Source organism: Melanerpes formicivorus, unplaced genomic scaffold (genome assembly GCF_026170545.1).
Source record: "Melanerpes formicivorus ecotype bairdi unplaced genomic scaffold, bMelFor1.0.p_v2 SCAF_15, whole genome shotgun sequence".
In the NCBI taxonomy this organism is placed as follows: Eukaryota; Metazoa; Chordata; class Aves; order Piciformes; family Picidae; genus Melanerpes; species Melanerpes formicivorus.
The window spans coordinates 6223537-6241203 of NW_027142367.1; the positions used below are offsets into that span (position 1 = coordinate 6223537).

Sequence of the window (17667 nt, forward strand, 5' to 3'; positions counted from 1 at the left end):
GCTAGAGGTAGAAGCTTGTGGTCTGTGTTGTGGGATTTCAGATGATAAACTTTGAGAAAGATGTAGTGACTCTATGGCCTTGAGAAGTAGGGATAATGGTGGTATAATGAGGCTGGAAATATTTTCCAGTACGGCACTGTGCCATAAAGAGCTTCCACGTTTCCCTTGAACAAGTGCAGAGCAAGTCCTGCCTGTCATGTGTGTTCTTCTATGTAAGCAGCAATAGAATGGAATTCAGTTTTTTTTTAATTGCTTGAGCCACTTAAAATACCTTCAGTCTCTTTTCCTGCAGGCTCAGGGAAATGCTACGAGACTAGACTAGTTAAACAATATCATTCACGGTTTCATAGACAAGAATTTTGGTTTTTAAGTAGTTAGCCATTGTATGGTTTGGGGGTTTATTTAGTGCTTTCAGATATTTTAATTTCATGATGTGGAAGCACTTCTACTCTTGACTTGCTGCGTGTAGCCAGAGAACAACTTTAACATGCAGAAATAGACAAACATTTGTTTGGCATTTAATTTTTTTTTTTTTCATTTACTATGTGATTTATAGTTGCCACTGCAGAACTTGTCTTCCTCATTGAAAGCATACTATAAATGGAATGTGAAACAATTTATTTCCATCAATCATTAATAAAGCACTCTCTGAAGAGTGTGGGTTTAAGTTACTGATTTTTGTTTTGTTTTGTTTTGTTTGGTTTTTATCATGAAATAGTAAGAGTTCTTGCTGTGCCCTGGTTTGGAATAGCTTTGGTATTACAGTTATACAAGCAACTCTTACATAGATGCAAAACATCACTCTTAAGTATCAATTTTATTTAATCCTTGTCAAAATATTCTTGAGAGTTGTAGTTTCTTTTTAACCCCATAAGATCAAGAATTTTCCTTTGCGAGAAAATACAGCTGCAGATGCTGTTGTGATACAATACCCAATGATGTATGCTTGATTAGGCATGCAAGATGCCTCCTCCTCTTATATTAGGTTTATTCTTTATCAACACAGGAAGCACTGATAAATTTTCTTTTAATATATTTTAGCTTTGGTATGACTGTGGTACAAGTAGCAAAACAAGCTCTTTTGAGGAACTCTGAGGAGAATATCCCATGCTTTACCCTGATCTTTTCCATTCCGAAATTCAGAATGTTTAAGCTGTCTGCCATCACTTCTGAAATTTAAGAGATCTAAAAATGCCTACAGGTTGAACCAGATGGCTTTTATTCAGTCTTACTAATTTAGAAACCCATGGAAGGTTGAACATTTAAAATGTCTGTAACACTTTTTTTTCAATATATGCTGGGTGGCAGCTTTTATATCCTGTTCTTTCTTCTGTGTTATTTTATTTCCTGGTGAATGCATTTATTGTTGCAGTTGCTATTAAGAACTTTCAGAAGTATAAAGATAATGGAAAATTGCCCCTTACAGTGGTCATACAGAAAAATCTGCCTAGTTTTTAACTTTTTATCTTATTTTTCTTTACCCTAATGTCTTTTTTTTTTTTTTTAATCTATTTTTTATTTAAACAAAAACTCAGTGCAGAGATGATGGGAAATTCAGAACTGTCTCCCGAAGTGGACATAAATTCTCTGGATGCTCTGATTTCACAAAATGTGGTAGACCAGCTCCTCAGCAAGTATATGTCAACACTTACTGTAAGTAATAATAATGCAAAAATATCTTCACATGAGTTCATAGCTGCATTAGTGCCTCAGTGCAGTTCCTCCAGTAGAGGAAACTGATGTGAGAAATGTGGACCTGGTATCATTACTTCTATAGATTTTCATGTATTATGTTTAGCTTTGTTTACAAAGTTATAGTCAGGTGATTTTATAGGTGTAAATTGTGATGTTTCCAGGAATACATTATGCTTTACAGAGTGTATTAATCATATTTTATTAGAAAAGAAGTAATTCCAGTGTTCATACATCTAAATTCATGACATTAGGTTTTAGTAGACTTTGAAGCCACTGAGTGGAGCTTGGGCTCTACAGTAACTATGTCAACACTTGAGACACATCTGATCTTTTCAAGGTAGTCAGGATGTTCTTGTTTGCCAGTTTAATTGTTTTCACACACTTTTTCCTTTCATGCCTGTTGATTACATAAGGATAATTTAATTTTTGTGGATGCTATCTTAAGTGCATCTTAAATATAAAGACACAGTTTCCTGGTTGTCCTAATATTCACTGGAATTGGTCAACCACATTGTGAAGGACTCATTATGCTACTGTCAGATTTTTAATGTATTCTTCTTTGAAGATCCACTGTTGATTGCCTAAGACTGGACATTGGAATTTTGAGCTTGCTGTTTTTACATTGTTCAATTGAATTCCTACTCTGCCTAAATTCTAGACCTCTGACAAACAGAGGAAACATTTTTTCTTCTTGAAATGCATCAGCTACGAAGATATGTCCAGCAACTGACTGGACTTGATACTCATCAAAATATTGTAAGCTGATCTTGTTATGTCTTAAGGAAAATTCCAGTAGAGGCTCTGCTTCACATTGGCTTTGCTAGGACTTGTATGGAAATTTATTTTTTTGCACTTACCTTTAGGACAAAAAAAAAATACTGGTTTGTTTTCTCAAGCTACTTTTGGCTTGACTCAGGAAATGCCTTTGGATTAATTTTGTCCCCTCTAAAGATGAAAAAATTAATTTATATGTGTTTTTCAGGAATGGGTTTTTTTCCCTACTTACTGAAAAATATTATATATAGAATGCTGTATTTATAGTCTATAAATAAAGCAGAGGTTTTCTTTTGCTCATTTTGATTTTTGGCTGTGTCGTCTGGTAAAGGCAGAAAACACTGAAACTGAATGTTCATTTCACAGAATTCAGCCTGATCTAATTTTCTATGCACCCTGGCACTCCTACTCTGTCTTTTGATGTTATGTTTAAAACTGTTTATTAACTAAATATAACTGGCTTTGTTTGGCTAAATGAAAGTATTTCTGAATTGTGGCTATCAGCTTAACCATTGAGGCTTAAGTCAATAAAAACATCTTGTTTTCATTAGAAATAAAATGCTAACAGACTTTTACAGATTTCTGATAAATTGGGGTTTTCCCCAAGCTTCTCAGGTTGGGGAAAAAAGAGTTCTTGTAAATGATGGTCAGAAGGTGAAAAATGTTGACAACCCTATGATTGCTGGCTTAAATGATTAATTCTTCTTTGCAAATCATATCTCACCAGAGCACTTTGCTTATGAGGAAAAAAGTACATTGCTTCATGCAACTGAAGGGGGTACTGTGTGTGCTTAGCAGGTTACTTGACAGGCCACACACTGTAGTCCAAGGGGGAGGAAATGACAGGTCTGTGTCTGGCCAACAGATGTTCTTATGCACGAAGATTGTAGAATTTTCAGCTTCTTCCTTTATCCTATCTAATGATAGGAGCTTTGACCAAAAAATACTGTAATGCATTTTAAAAGTGTATGTTTAGACTATTTTAGACATTTTTGGTCATGTTTAATTTTGCATGACAAGGCGCACTAATACACCTGTTGTATGTGGGAAAGAATTAGGAACCTTTTCATTACTAGGAGTTTTAACTAAATGTGAATAAAATAGAAAACCTTCAACCCTTTGAAGACACAGGGATAATTACTCTAGAGACACAGAAATAAAAGTATCTAACTACATGTTAAAAAACATGCTGCTATCTGCTCTTGCAAGCATGTTCATGCTACCTGTGCTGTGTAATCAGAAAACTGGCTTAATCCATCTCTAAAAACAGTTGTTCCTAATGTCTGTTTGTGTTTGTCGGTTGGGAGGAGATCCAGCTATTGTATCTCTATTGCTATTTTGTGCAGCTCTTGAGCTCTGAGAAACACAACTCAAAGCAACCCTGTGATTTTTGTCCCCAACAGTAACAAGCATCAGTTTCCTAAAATGTAGGTAAAAGGAACTACAAGCAGATACATGCTAATTTTCTTGCACTAAGAATTACCCTATTTTTTTTTTTTTCAATTATTGAAAAATTCAGTTTGAAACCTAAAGCTTGAGGCTTAGTGAATACTTCCAAAGTTAGTAAACATGTTGATTCTAACTGACTTGTTTGTTTGGAGCTCTCTCCTTGCAAAATATGCCTAAGCTTGATTCAAATTACATCACTAGTTTACCAGTATTAAACTTCAATATACATATTAATTTCTTTATTTTGCCTGTGCAATATAGACGTGACAAAAGTGTTCAACACTATCTGTTACTATACCACTCTTCATTGCGGAATGGCTGCTAGTCCAAATATTATATGAGGGGTTTGGCTTGTGTTAAGTTAAAACATCTTTATTTTTTTCTTGGTTGCTTGCTTTAATGTAGTCTAACATCATTGGCTGGCTGCGGAAAGCATTGGAGACAGATAAAAAAGACTGGATAAAAGAAACTGAACCAGAAGCAGATCAAGATGGGTATTATCAGACTACACTGCCAGCTATCGTTTTTCAGGTATAAGAGAACTTGCTTATGCTAGAAAGCGTGAAGCAGCAGTACATGGATTTAGGGGAACAGAGGGATGGAAGTGGGAAAACAAACTGTTTGGAGTGCCATTGTTTCTGTGTTCATTAAGTGTTGGGGGTTTTGTCCTGTAGAGTCCTTAGTTGGAAGAGTTGTTTGAGGTTTGTTTTTTTTCCTTTTTCATTTAGAACTATTTTTCTCAGCCTGTTCAGTTGACATCTGTGTTTAGTTAACTGCTTTTATGTGGGTCTCTCTATGTAAATTTGTACCCTAAGCCTACCAGATGAGGTGTTTGGAAGTTATTAGAACATCGTTAATGTGGTGCTGAGATAGGCATGTATTTGTTCCTATAAACTATTCATTATACAAACACCTTAGTACTGGAAAGAAAAGTTCTATTGAAGGTCCAAAATATTGCTGCTTAAACACTGCTTTAATTAACAAGAATGCCTGTCCAAATCATTAAATAGCCTCAAAACAGGAAAGAGAAGGCTATTTCTAAGGTCTGGGGGGAACAAAAAAAGAAAGCTACAAACCCCCAAACCTGCACCACCCTGTTGGTGGTAGTAGAAATGGAAAGTTTGCAAAATTATCTTTATCAGCCAGAAAAATGTCAGCACATTACACTCATTTTCTAATTTTTCTTCATAAATACTGTTAGGTGCTTTCAGTGACAGATAGATGGTCTCTTCCTGCATATGTTTCCTGCCTTTTTTCCTCTCATAACAGGATTTCTACCTTTTTTTTTCACATTTGTATTGCTGCCAAGGTTGACTTCATCTAATCCTTTTCAGAAAGTGTGTGATGTCAAGGAAACTAGTGGCTGACTGCCTCTGTGTTGTGCTGTCAAGGGCTGCAGTGTTGAGATTTGTGTAACAGTGAAACTTTGACAATCACCTTCGCATAAAAGCAGCTTGTGTTGCAACTGGGCTTCATACCCTTCCTCTCCCATCCCTCTCCTCTCACATGCACTTCCATGTAGGTCATCTTGTGCCTAGTTACGTTTCTAAAGTTTAGGTGTCCCTTCTACTTCGCTAGTGTGAACCTAACTATTTTCATGTATGGGGAAAGCAAAGTAATTTGATTTGTGAAATTATTCATTACTAGCTGCAGGAGCTGGCCCAGGAATTTTGATCCACTGTAAAACCAAATTCCTGATGAATTAGAAATACAAACTTCTCTTTTATGGAAGAAAGAGTGCAACAATTTTCAGTCTCAGGAGAAAAGTGCAGCATACGTTAATGACTGTAATTATACTCAAGGAAATGATGATTTATATCTTTATATTTTGTTCACTCATCAGCAGTTGTCTGGGCTTGTTTAAAAAACCAAAACCAGTAACAAACAAAACAAAGCCAAAAAAAACCTGTGCAGAGCTGATGCTAATGAGAATCACCAACAAGATAGGAGTTCTGTCTTTGGTTCACAACTGATAAAGGACTCTCTTTCTAACTATTCTTGACTTAGATGTTTGAGCAGAATCTTCAGGTGGCTGCTCAGATAAATGAAGATTTGAAAACAAAGGTACTCCTTCTATGTCTTCAACAAATGAACTCATTTCTAACCAGGTAACATAATTTTTAAAATATAAATGCTTTGTCCTGCCTCAGTCTCTCTTTGCTCCTACACTTCCAATACTTGTTTGTCCTGTGGATGTTTCTTTATTGCTTGGTCTTTCTCCCACCACATCCATGCCAACCAAGCTTTTCTTCCCTTTTGTTTTCTTGCTTTCTTCCTCCTTTACCCAGTTTCACAACAGACATTATTCTTGGATGCTGAATGGCACTTTCACTTCCTCTCTACAGATGCCTTTCATTTTTTAATCAGTTCTGCTGACCTTTTTTTTTTAATATCTCAAATTTTTATCTCATTCTCATAAAGAAGGTGGAAAACACCTCCTTGGCTGGATTCTGCACAGAACAGAGACACTAAACATCACATGAACAACAAGCCCTTAATAAAATACCACAAAATGCTTGACAGGCCCTTATGGAGCATATGGCCATATAGGTGTACTATTTCAGAGTTCTGTCTTTTTAATGCCATTCCTTGTATATGTTACAGGTACAAAGATGAAGCACAGTTGTATAAAGAAGAACATCTTAAAAATCGTCAGTATCCTCAGTGCTACGTTCAATACATGATTGCAGTCATCAATAACTGTCAAACCTTCAAGTAAGTCTGAATATTCTTGTCGTTTTGTGAGAAAAATTACATATTGATATTTCCTTTGTAACACTGTATGTTCCCAGCAGAGGGTTTCAGTTAAAACAGTTTAGCTGACTAAAGACAGCAAGTTTAAATACATTACTGTTTTAAAAGGCAGATGCTGTGATTACTCTTGCCTTCAACAAGCCCAGTCATTGCCCCTCACCAGTGAAAATTCACTTGTTATTCCAAGAATTTCATTGCCAATGAAAACTTTACCTCTGCTGTAGTTCAATCCCAGCTGGCAACTGAACACGACACAGCTGCTTCCTTGCTCCACCCCACAAGCAGGGTGGAGTAGGAGAAAATAATTGAAAAGGTAAAATTGAGAAAACTCATGGGTTGAGATAAGAACAGTTAAACAACTGAAATAAAATCATAATAAATAATGAAAACAGAAGAGGGGGAAAAAAAGACAAGTGATGCAAATGAAAAACATTTGCTTACCATCAACTAACTTATGTTCAGGCAGTCCCCAAGCAGCAACCCCCACCCAATTTTCTCCTGTTTGTATGTTGAGCATGGTGCCATATGGTAGAGAAATATCCTTTGGGCAGCTGGGGTCAGCTGTCTCTTCACAGCTTCTTGTGCACCCCCAGCCTATTTGCTGGTGGGACAGTGTGAAAGGAGAAAAGACCCTGACTCTGCTCAGCACCAAAAAGATCTCTCTGATAAACAACATTGTTTCTAGCATAAAGCCAAAACACAACCCCATACTAGCTACTGTGAAGAAACTTAACTCTACCCCAGCCAAAACCAGCACAATCATCAACTTCAAGAATTTTAAGAGTCGTTTCACTGTTTGTCTGGGGCCTGCCACCTTCTCTTACATTTGATCTCTTCAAGCAGTGTGATCAAGGTGAACTGAAGTAAAGGTAGAGCTTGCTTTATTAAGAATACTAAAACAAGAGAAAGAAATCCTCATTGCTCATGTTCCAATTTTCAGCAATCCAGCCCTACATTCACCTAGATCTGCCATTTTCAAGTCTCTTAATCAGCAGTAGTTTGTTACCAGCGTTTAAGTACTTCAGGTTGATTACTCTAAAATCATGCTGGAGAGTAAATTAGACTTCAAAAGCATATAGCAGGCATTATTTCTTCTTGCAAAAATAAGGCTGTCTAGTATGTCTCTTTCTGTGTGTGTACTCTGGAAATCTAGTAGCAATGCAATTGTGCATCATTGGATGATGACAAGCATTGTTATTTGTCACAGAGAATCTATAATCAGTCTGAAAAGAAAATACTTGAAACTTGAAATGGAAGACACGCTGTCAAGCAGTCATACAAACATGGATGCAATTTTAGACATCATTGCCAAAGAAGGATGCTCTAGCCTGCTAGATGAAGTCTTCATGGATTTAGAGGTTAGAACTTTTTTTACTCAAAAAAAACCAACAAAACCAACCCAGAAGTATTTTGTATGGAAAAATAATTCAGGAACAAAGTAGTTAAAGAAGCCTTTGGATTGATAAACGTGCTTTATATGTGGCCTGTTAGCAAAATGTCAGTATTGTTCTTCACTTCTATAGTTTGCATGTAGGAGTCTGAAAGGTTGCTTGATTTTATTTCCAAGGATTACTTCAGGTGGGTGCTTTGTATGCAGGGAATATTTTCTAGCAGACTGTAATTAGTCTTATGTAGCTGAGTTTTAAGAATGATTTGGGAAACTAGTGCTGCTGTTGTCATCTTTGTACTGGTACCTATAATATAATACACCTATAACATAGTTAATTGACTCTAAAGGCAGGCCCTTTTTGACCATGTTTAAGAATCCTAGCTGATTGTCTAGAGTCCTTCAGGGAGAAACAAATAATATATTGCTAAAAAGAAATTTGGAATATAGGGAGAATATAGAGTGTGTTCAAGAGGAGATTGGACGTGCCACTTGGAGCCATGGTCTAGTCATGAGGTCTGTGGTGACAGGTTGGACTCGATGATCCTCGAGGTCTCTTCCAACCTTAGAGATACTGTGATACTGTGATAGAGAGGCAGGGTAATCAGAGAAAAGACAAGAGCAAAGAAAGCTGCTCTTAGGACTTCTTTGTTTGTAACAATATTTTTAACTAATGTAAACACCTTGAGTGATTCTCATTAAGAAAGATATGGGAGCAGTGTTTATTTTAAACTTGGGTCTCTTAAGCAAAACCTTTATTTCCCATTAACTATGCTCATTGATAATTGGGGGTCAGTACTGGGACCAGTACTAGTCAATATAGTCATCAATGACCTGAATGAAGGTACAGAGTGTACTGTCAGAAAGTTTGCTGATTACACAAAACGGTGTGGAGTTGCTGACACACCTGACGGTTGTGCTGCCATTCAACCAGACTTAGGCTGGAGAGCTGGGCAGAGAGAAATTTAAGGAAGTTCAACAAGGGCAAGAGTAGAGTTTTGCACCTGGGAAAGAACAACCCTGTGGATCAGTATAGGTAGGGACTGACCTGTTGGAGAGCAGTGAAGGAGAAAAGGACCTGGGGGTCCTAGTGGATGGAAGGTTGGCAATGAGCCACCAATGTGCTCTTGTGGCCAGGAAGGCCAATGCCATCCTGGGGTGTATTAGAAGGAGTGTGGTCTGTAGGTCAAGAGAGGTTCTCCCCCTCTACTCTGCCCTGGTGAGGCCACATCTGGAATACTGTGTCCAGTTCTAGGCCCCTTAGTTCAAGAAGGACTGGGAACTGCCTGAAAGAGTCCAGCGCAGAGCCACAAAAAATGATGAAGGGAGTGGAACATCTTTCTTATGAGGAGAGACTGAGGGAGCTGGGGCTCTTCGGCTTGGAGAAGAGGAGACTGAGGGGTGACCTCCTTAATGTTTATAAATACATCAAGGGTGAGTGCCAAGAGGATGGAGCCAGGCTCTTCTTGGTGATGCCCAATGACAGGACAAGAGGGAATGGGTGGAATTTAAGGCACAGGAAGTTCCATGTAAACAGGAGGAAGAAGGGGAGTTATTAAAGACCTGCCTGGATGCGTTCTTATGTGAGCTGGTATAGGTGATTATGCTCTGACAGGAGGGTTGGACTAGATGATCTTCCATCACCTAACATTCTGTGATTATGAGAAGATGCTCCATCTACTCTGACAACCATTCTTTCAAATTCATTAGCTTCAAACTTTGTGTTACTATTATAGTTTATAAAATGCCATGCTCTTATGTAAAGAATTTTTCCTCTGAGTTGAACAAAGCAAGATGGGTATGTAGATGTAGAGAATACTTTGGAAAAGGAGGAAAGCATATTGACCACCAAGTCTGGTACAGGCACAGCAAGTTTGTGGGGCCACCAGAACAACCAAGTAGCCAAAAGCCATTCAAAAAATCAAGCATGAAGTTGTATTATTAAAGTAGTTTTAAATGTGTTTCATACTTGGAATTGTCAGCACTTACACCAGTTTTGTCCTTGGAACTTAATTTTTTTGTTTAGCATACACATCAGAGTAGAGAACAGAATGAAGAATTTTAGAGCACTTGTGAAAAAAATGTTCATGTTAGTGCAGCTGGTTTGTGTACACCCAGTGTGTGTGTTGGGGTAGCATTCTGTGGCAACTGTCAATTCTGCCAGCTGATCATGTAATTTTCCTGTGCCAACTGCATACTCCTTCTGAAGGAGTGTGGTTTAGAAAAGTATGACACCTCAAATTGTCACATGTTGTGGTTTTGGTGTTGTGTCGTGTTTTGGTTTGGGTTTTTTTTGGTGTGACTGCACTCATACGGTGAAACTACCAAAAATCTGTTCTGATCAATTGTTTGTTACCTTCTCAGCCACATCTCAATGAGTTGATGACAAAGAAGTGGTTGATGGGGTCTAATGCAGTAGGGACTATCTGTGTCACTGTGGAGGACTATTTCAATGACTTTGCAAGAATAAAAAAGCCTTACAAAAAGGTAGGTGCAAAATACTTTGCTAATGTACTCTGAGTGTCATGTTGGTCTGGAATTTCTACAGACGGAATGGAATTCAGAATTGGAATACAGAAATTTGGAATTTACTCACTAGTGGAAATGGAAAGATACTCAAAATCATGTTGCAAAACTCCAAATCTCTGTGTTCTTATCTTTTTCTGTTCATAGTTATATAATATTGTCAGAGATGGATCAGAGTTGTAGGATTTGGTCTGGAAAGTATATTGGCATGTTGCTAGACTGGATTCTTACTGGCTTGCATTTTTCTGCGTCTCCTTAGGAGTTTGTAGTAAGATGAAACTAACTCTTCTGAAACTAGTTTTGCTGGCCTGTTACTACCTTTTTATAAATGCACATTCTGCAATTTCTAGTTTTACTATGTACAATGAGGGAAATTGGTGCCATAAGGTTTAACAAATGCATAACCCACGTTTAAAGAGTGCTGTCACTGAAATACTACGTGCTAGCTTAAGTTGTCTCTTTTGTTTTCCTGTGGCCTGTCAAAAGATAACTGGATCTCTTTATTTACCTTTTACTATTTAGTGTTATCATAATTGGTTTTATCCTTTTATTGGAATAGTCAGTTTTGTGTAGTTAACATAGCATATCTTCAATGGTTCCCTAACCTTTAGGCAATAGTTTAAGCTAGCAAGGTCAGGATTTAGGTGACGTCTTTGTACAAACCCATATGAAGTGCTTAAATACAATCTCAAAATCATGCGCTTACTTTTTCTTGCCTTAACTCCTTAAAAGGTCAACAGAGGAGCTTTGAGCAATCTCCTCTATCTTTTTACCTTCATTATTTACAGATTCTAGAGGTTTTGTCATGTAAATAAATAATCATAAAATTGTTTTGCTTGGGAAACCTCCGACCTAACACCACCATGGCCCTTAAACCACGTCCCAAGGTCCCATGTCCACATGTTTCTTGAACACCTCCAGGGATAGGGATCCCACCACCTCCCTGGGCAATCTATTCCAAAGCCTGACCAGTCTTTCAATAATGAAATACCTATTTTCCACCCAGAAAAAGTACACAAAAGGCTAGATTGGTCCTAGAATGAGTCTGTATCCATAGAACAGCTTTCTTTCTCAGATTTGGCTGTTCGAGGGAGCTAATAGTGCTTAGCATGAGTTTCTTTAAGTGTTAATAGTAATCCCTGCAATCACGTTTCATCCGGTAGGGTTTATTGCCACCTTCTGGAGAAGGTAACAAACACTTCTTTTTGGCATTCATCGTACCTGGTATTCCACTGTCTCCCAGCATAAAAACATCTGCCACACAAGCCAGCATATGTTCTGGCATGGCATGGAACATGCTCTTGTTTCCATGGTTAGGGATGGAATTTTTTTCTGATTTTAAAAGTCTTGGTTAACCCTCTTTTGAAAATCCAAGTTTTAGAAGCTACACAAACCTGCAAAAAGACTATAGCCCAGTGGGAAGGACCCTCTTCTGGAACAGGGTGGGATCTGGATCTTAGTCTGTGGTGGGCTGAAATTTCCCCCCAAAATAAACTTGCCAAGCACATTCAGTGGAAGCAAATGAAGCTATATTTACAAGCAAAATTACAATCTAGAAATAGGGAATGCAATGAATATGTACAAAATACACAATATTTACAATTTATAAACAACACAAGAACCTCCCCGGGACAAAAGCGGGGGGGGGGAGACCAACAGCTTCCCCCTCCCTGTCCCCTTCCCCCACCCCATACAAGGTAAGAGAGAGAGAGAGGAGCTTTTTAGTACTTAGCCACAACTAGCACCAGCTAGTATCTGCTAGAGCAAGGAAGACGAAAGGAGAGTTAGTTTACACAACAAACATTAAACGCTTGTGACTGCCTGTGATGCATGTTTTTTCTTAATTGTAAGTAACTTTGCCACCATTCTTAGAAAACAAAAGAATCCTGACACCTTAGGATTTGTGGAATCCTTACACTGGAGTTGAAAACACATGGAAAGGTTTTGTTTGTGTGTGTGTTTTGCTATTTCCAAACCTTAGCATTGCTCTTACATCAATACCAGGTGCTTCATTTAGTCACCAGTAGCTATTTCCTATAAAAAGACAAGTGCACAACAGCAAGTTGGTCAAGGAAGATCTGAGAAAGTGATTGCTGCTGGCTCTCCAGGCTTCCTTTCAGTCTCAACCTAGAGCACAGATAATGTAAGCTTGATTTGCAGTGCTTTATGCAGTGTTCTGGGGTTCTCTAGCAGAAGCCTGTCTGATGGCTAGTCATTCCTTGGTCAGATAGAAAGAGCAAGGCTGCAAGGCCAAGCACAAGTCTGTTCTAAAGAGATATGACTTACTCATTTCATGTTTGTTCTATCTTCGTCGCTCCTCAAAAATAATTCAGGCATCATTTTGTTGTTTCCCTTTCTTGTAATTGGCACATACTTTTCAACAGGGAAGGACAGATTTTCATTTGTTAGCTTTGTGAAACCTGACTGTAGTATTAGCAAAAACTGTATGCTGGTGATGAAGTGCAAATACACATTTCAAAGCCTACTAATTGTTCAAAGACTGCAAATAATGGCTGCATTTGCAGGTGTCACTGCCATAGTCCAGCATCTTTTTCTTCTCTTTCAGACAATGACTATTGAGGCCCATCGCAGAGTGGTGGTGGAATACATCAGAGCAATCATGTTAAAACGTATATCTTTCAAGAATGCAGAAGAGAGAAAAGAGGGTGCAGAAAGAATGATCAAAGAAGCAGAACAGTTCAGATTTCTGTTTAAGAAGCTTGCAGCTGTAAGTGCTTGCTTGGGGTAATGCTGTTAAGTTGGTCATTTAGAATAAACAAGTTCACTGCTTGGGGAAAATGGCTAGATTTAGATCTTTGTGTCTCCAAGATGTTGGGTGACTTGAGTGTCAAGGATGCCAGCTGACATAGAGGCTGTTGCTGAGCACGCACAGACCTGCAGCTAAAGTTCCTGAGTGCTAGTTTCTACTGCTTTGTGTTTATACAGCTCTCTGCAGCTGAGTATTTGAATGGTCTTACACAGATGGGTACCCTGAATTCATGGTAATAAGTGAACAAAATAAACCAGTTGTTTAAAATTAAAAAACAATTGGGCTTTGCCCTTTCTTTCAGGTAGGAAAAGTAGTACTGCCTCAGCCATGACTTACTACCTAAGTAGCATGCAGTTTATTTATTGAGAATTAACAAGACAAGTACATTGTCTCCATTTGAAGTGCAGTGGAAATAGAAAATCCAGGCCAAAAACAGTATTTGAGAAACATTATACAGGATAAGTCTAAAATGAATATTGATTCTATTTTATTTTTTTTAACTACATAAGGAGGAGGAATCTGCCATAAAGTTCCCAGGGCCAGCAGATGACAAAATGCAAGAAGAATTCAGAGAAAGAGAAGGGCTGAAAAGCTGAGAGAGGGGGAAGGGGTAGTGTTCATCTCTGCTCACTGTGGAAGATGGAGCCCTTGATTGTGTAGGATTCGTTGTAAAGTCTGTTTCAGATTGAGGCATTGGTAGAAAGTTATGTAATAAATGAACAATACCAGATTGGCAGGACCAGATGACCTGGAACCAAGAGCACTAATAAAGTCCAGAGATTAAGAAGGTATTACAGTTCAGTTGATCAATTGCTGAAAGCTGCCCTGGTGGCCAGCTTAGAGGGAAGCTAATGTAGGGCCAGTTTTTAAGTAATGTTTTGGAAGAGATCTGGCTTTCAGATCAGTTATTCCTAAAGTTTATTCTGGCAAATGAGGAAGAGTCAGGCTAGAATGCATCACCTCGTGGATAAATGTGACATAGTTTGTAAGATGGGACTTTCTTTTCTGATGTTCTGAGGGTAGGTCTCTGGATGAATAAGAACATGTAAAGAGAGGCTTATGGTGGCAATTCAAAATATGTTGTTTTCTTAATGTCTGAAACATCAGCTCTTTGAGGAATTCAGGATCACTGTTGGAAGAAATAGTAATTAAAGGATTGTTTATAGATGTCAGGAGGATTTCTTAAGCTTTAAGAATTTTTCTTTTACTTTTCATCTTTCAGGGCTCTGGAGAGGACACTGAAGGACTCTGTGACATCATTGAAGCCATTGCAGAGGTTATCAAGCTAACTGATCCTTCACTGCTCTATCTGGAAGTTTCAACTTTAGTCAGTAAATACCCAGATATCAGGTAATTCTCTTGGCCCTCAGAGTTAAAACACAGATAAATAATATCATAGTTTCTTTGTAGGCTTGGGTGAATTTGAAAGCAATGTGTAAATGTGTTCATAATTGTCATATTTTAGAAGGTAGCCACTTTAAGTGTTACTTTTCATAAGAAATGTGTGTCAGCTGGACGGGGGGGGTATATATATTTAAATACTCAGTGGTATAGCAAAGGAATAATGAAAATACTTCTGTGTTTTGGAAGGATAAAATGTTTTAGTGTCATAAGAGCAGCCAAAATAGTGTTTTATGTTGAGCTCTAAAATCCAGTTCCAACTAGATATGAGTAAGAATTAAAATACATGCTGAAACTGAGTGAAAGGATGGCCAGCTGAGTGGTATTTCTGACAAAATCTTACTTGTGCAGAGTTTCCTACTAATGCCAGTTTTACATTTTCTGTTGGCAGGGATGACCACATTGCAGCTTTGCTGACAGTGAGAGGTGATGCCAGCAGAGATATGAAGCAGACTATCATTGAGACTTTGGATCAAGGTCCAAGCCAACCAAATCCAAACTATGTGCCAATTTTTAAAGAAATTACAGTTCCTACTCTAACTGTGCCAAAACTTCTTAAGTAGCCAACAGTTCTGTGTGCCATTACCGGTCTAGGATCAATGGAAATACCTGTGGGCAAATTTGGCAGTGCTGTTTCCAGTAAAGTTCAATATACACTGATCCTTGCTAGGCGTGTTTCTTTCTAAAGACTTAGATGTGGGAAAATGTAATCAGATTTCTGGAAGAGGACAGATGTGAAGGTCATGCTTGAAGAATGAAGCTTCTGCTGACTGGGGGTACTTTTTGGTGACCTGTTTGTTACAGCTTTTTTTGCTGTCAGAAAGTGCATTTTTCCCATGGAGTATGTTTGCACAAGGCACTGCAAAGCTGTGTATTTATACCCAAAACAAGAGAGCTGTATAATTGCCAGATATACTAACATACGTTGCTTACAATACCTTTAGACCTGTCTTGATATCACAGAAGCACAAAGTGGTTCGGGTTGGAAGGGACCTTTGAAAATCACCAAGTCCAACACCCAGCGTTGCATAGGGTTTCTACCATCCACATACTCCACACCTCTGGACTTCTGCAGAAATCATGAACCTAGGGATTTAAAACCTCCATCTGTATATGGCACTGCATTGAGCGTTTATTAACATCCTCAATCCACTTTCACATTATATTTTGTGTATGTACTTACTTGAGTGTAAAATAGTTTATTGCAGAAAACTTAATTATTAAATCAGTTTCCTGAAAGGGACTGAATTAAATTGCTACCATGCAATTTGATTATGGGGTGAATAAAAACACATGAGGTACAACTTTCTTTATTGATTTAGCAAAAGAGCACATAAAGCACCACATGTTCAGTTAAACCACTGCTACCTTCAGCTATGTATTCTTTGCATCCTTATAAATTTACAGTAGATTTAAAATTTTTTTGTTGTTTGCAGTGTGAATAAACTCTGGATTATTAATAGTTTTCTGGAAATTTGAGATGCTGTTTTTTATTTTCAGATCAATGTATGAACCTAATTTCCAGTGTTACCTGCTCAAAGTATAAAATATTACTGGAAGATTATGAATTTAAAACATGAAGTGTGTCCTTCAGTGAAGCCATTCTTGGTTTGTGCTTAGATCTGGTGCCATTCCACAGCTCTTGCTGACTCCAGGGGAGGTACATGCAAGGTCAGCAGTTTGAACAAGGATAAAGCAGCATTGGTGGCTTTTGCATTGACAGATGCAGTGTCCCCCAAAAGGTAAGGACAGTTCAGTAGAGCATCAAATCCACGCTGTTGTACCTGAGGTGTTTAGTGCGGTCTGGAGGCGCTCCAGGTCACATGGGACCTTACACTGTTCCTAGAATTGCAGGTAGGGGGAGGGGGATTAGGCAGGTGTTATTAATGACAAAGCCAGTTAAACTAGATTAAATACAATTTTAATTTGAAAAGAGCAATTCTAAGGCAATAAGGGACAAGCAAACAGCGCTGGGTGCAACAACGCACGCTAAACACAATCTAATTCCCCTTTAAATACTATATTCTTAATACATATGTGTATTAAGGTGGGTTTATTTAAATTAGTTCATCCTTCTGGGGGTCTTTCAATGATCTAATCCTTTGGTCAGCACCCGCTGGTGGGTTGCATGCTGAGTCCTTATGGTTGTAACTATTTTAGCTCTGTTGTTACAATCAGTACCGTTCCCAAGGATGGGTTACATGTAGAATCTTGAGATTACTTGTCAGTTCTCACAACCGTCTCTTGTGTTCACATCTTCTGTAGTGATCTCTCCTTCTTTCCCATCCTTGAACAACTTGTTTCAGAGTCTTATTGTTATTCCAACTATTAGCTGTTAGTTCCTAACATTTCAACTAAGGCCTTTGTATACATATATTAAAACAAATCAAATTAATAAACAACAGGTTATAATAAAACCTAAAATCTGACTCTATATTAAAGCAAATCAAATTAACCATAAACAACTGGTTCTAATAAAGCCTAAAAAAATCTTACTCTAATTACACATGTCCGTACCCAGTGTCTGATCCCTTGTTTCACCATTCATGTTCCTGCTTTTAGGTTTTGCTTTAATCAAAATCATCTAATTGACACTAATTATCACTCCATTCATCACAACAGATATTTTGAGGGTCATGTTCACTTTGTCCAAAGGAATTGATTAATCGGGTTTTGTTCCTTCCTCTTCCCCCTTTCTTACTCTGAAGCAATAACCCTCTATCTCTTGGATATTAAACAAGTTCCCTTTCATGACAAGTGGTCTGCCCTGAATGGTGGGGGACCCCTAAACCTCCCCCTGCCTGCCAGGGAACGGTCACAGCGTGGGCACGGTGGATGACGGCTTGTGGGGGGCAGCGTCATTAACTGGTGAGCGCGGATCCATGCCCGTTGAGTCACAGCCACCTGCCCT

The 17667-nt window shown here is 38.2% G+C and overlaps 1 protein-coding gene across 3 annotated transcripts in view; it reads left to right on the forward strand.

The window, feature by feature from the left end:
- Positions 1 to 16230, forward strand: part of EXOC3 (exocyst complex component 3) — a 28766-nt gene extending 12536 nt beyond the window's left edge. For all 3 annotated transcript variants that reach the window (XM_068147495.1, XM_068147497.1, XM_068147498.1), the window contains 9 exons: positions 1536 to 1653; positions 4324 to 4449; positions 5926 to 6026; positions 6523 to 6633; positions 7880 to 8030; positions 10424 to 10546; positions 13152 to 13313; positions 14578 to 14705; positions 15148 to 16230. In XM_068147495.1, the coding sequence (XP_068003596.1) occupies positions 1536 to 1653; positions 4324 to 4449; positions 5926 to 6026; positions 6523 to 6633; positions 7880 to 8030; positions 10424 to 10546; positions 13152 to 13313; positions 14578 to 14705; positions 15148 to 15319 (1192 nt within the window). In that variant the 3' untranslated portion in view covers positions 15320 to 16230. The remainder of the gene's footprint in view (positions 1 to 1535; positions 1654 to 4323; positions 4450 to 5925; positions 6027 to 6522; positions 6634 to 7879; positions 8031 to 10423; positions 10547 to 13151; positions 13314 to 14577; positions 14706 to 15147) is intronic.
- Positions 16231 to 17667: the final 1437 nt, after the last annotated feature.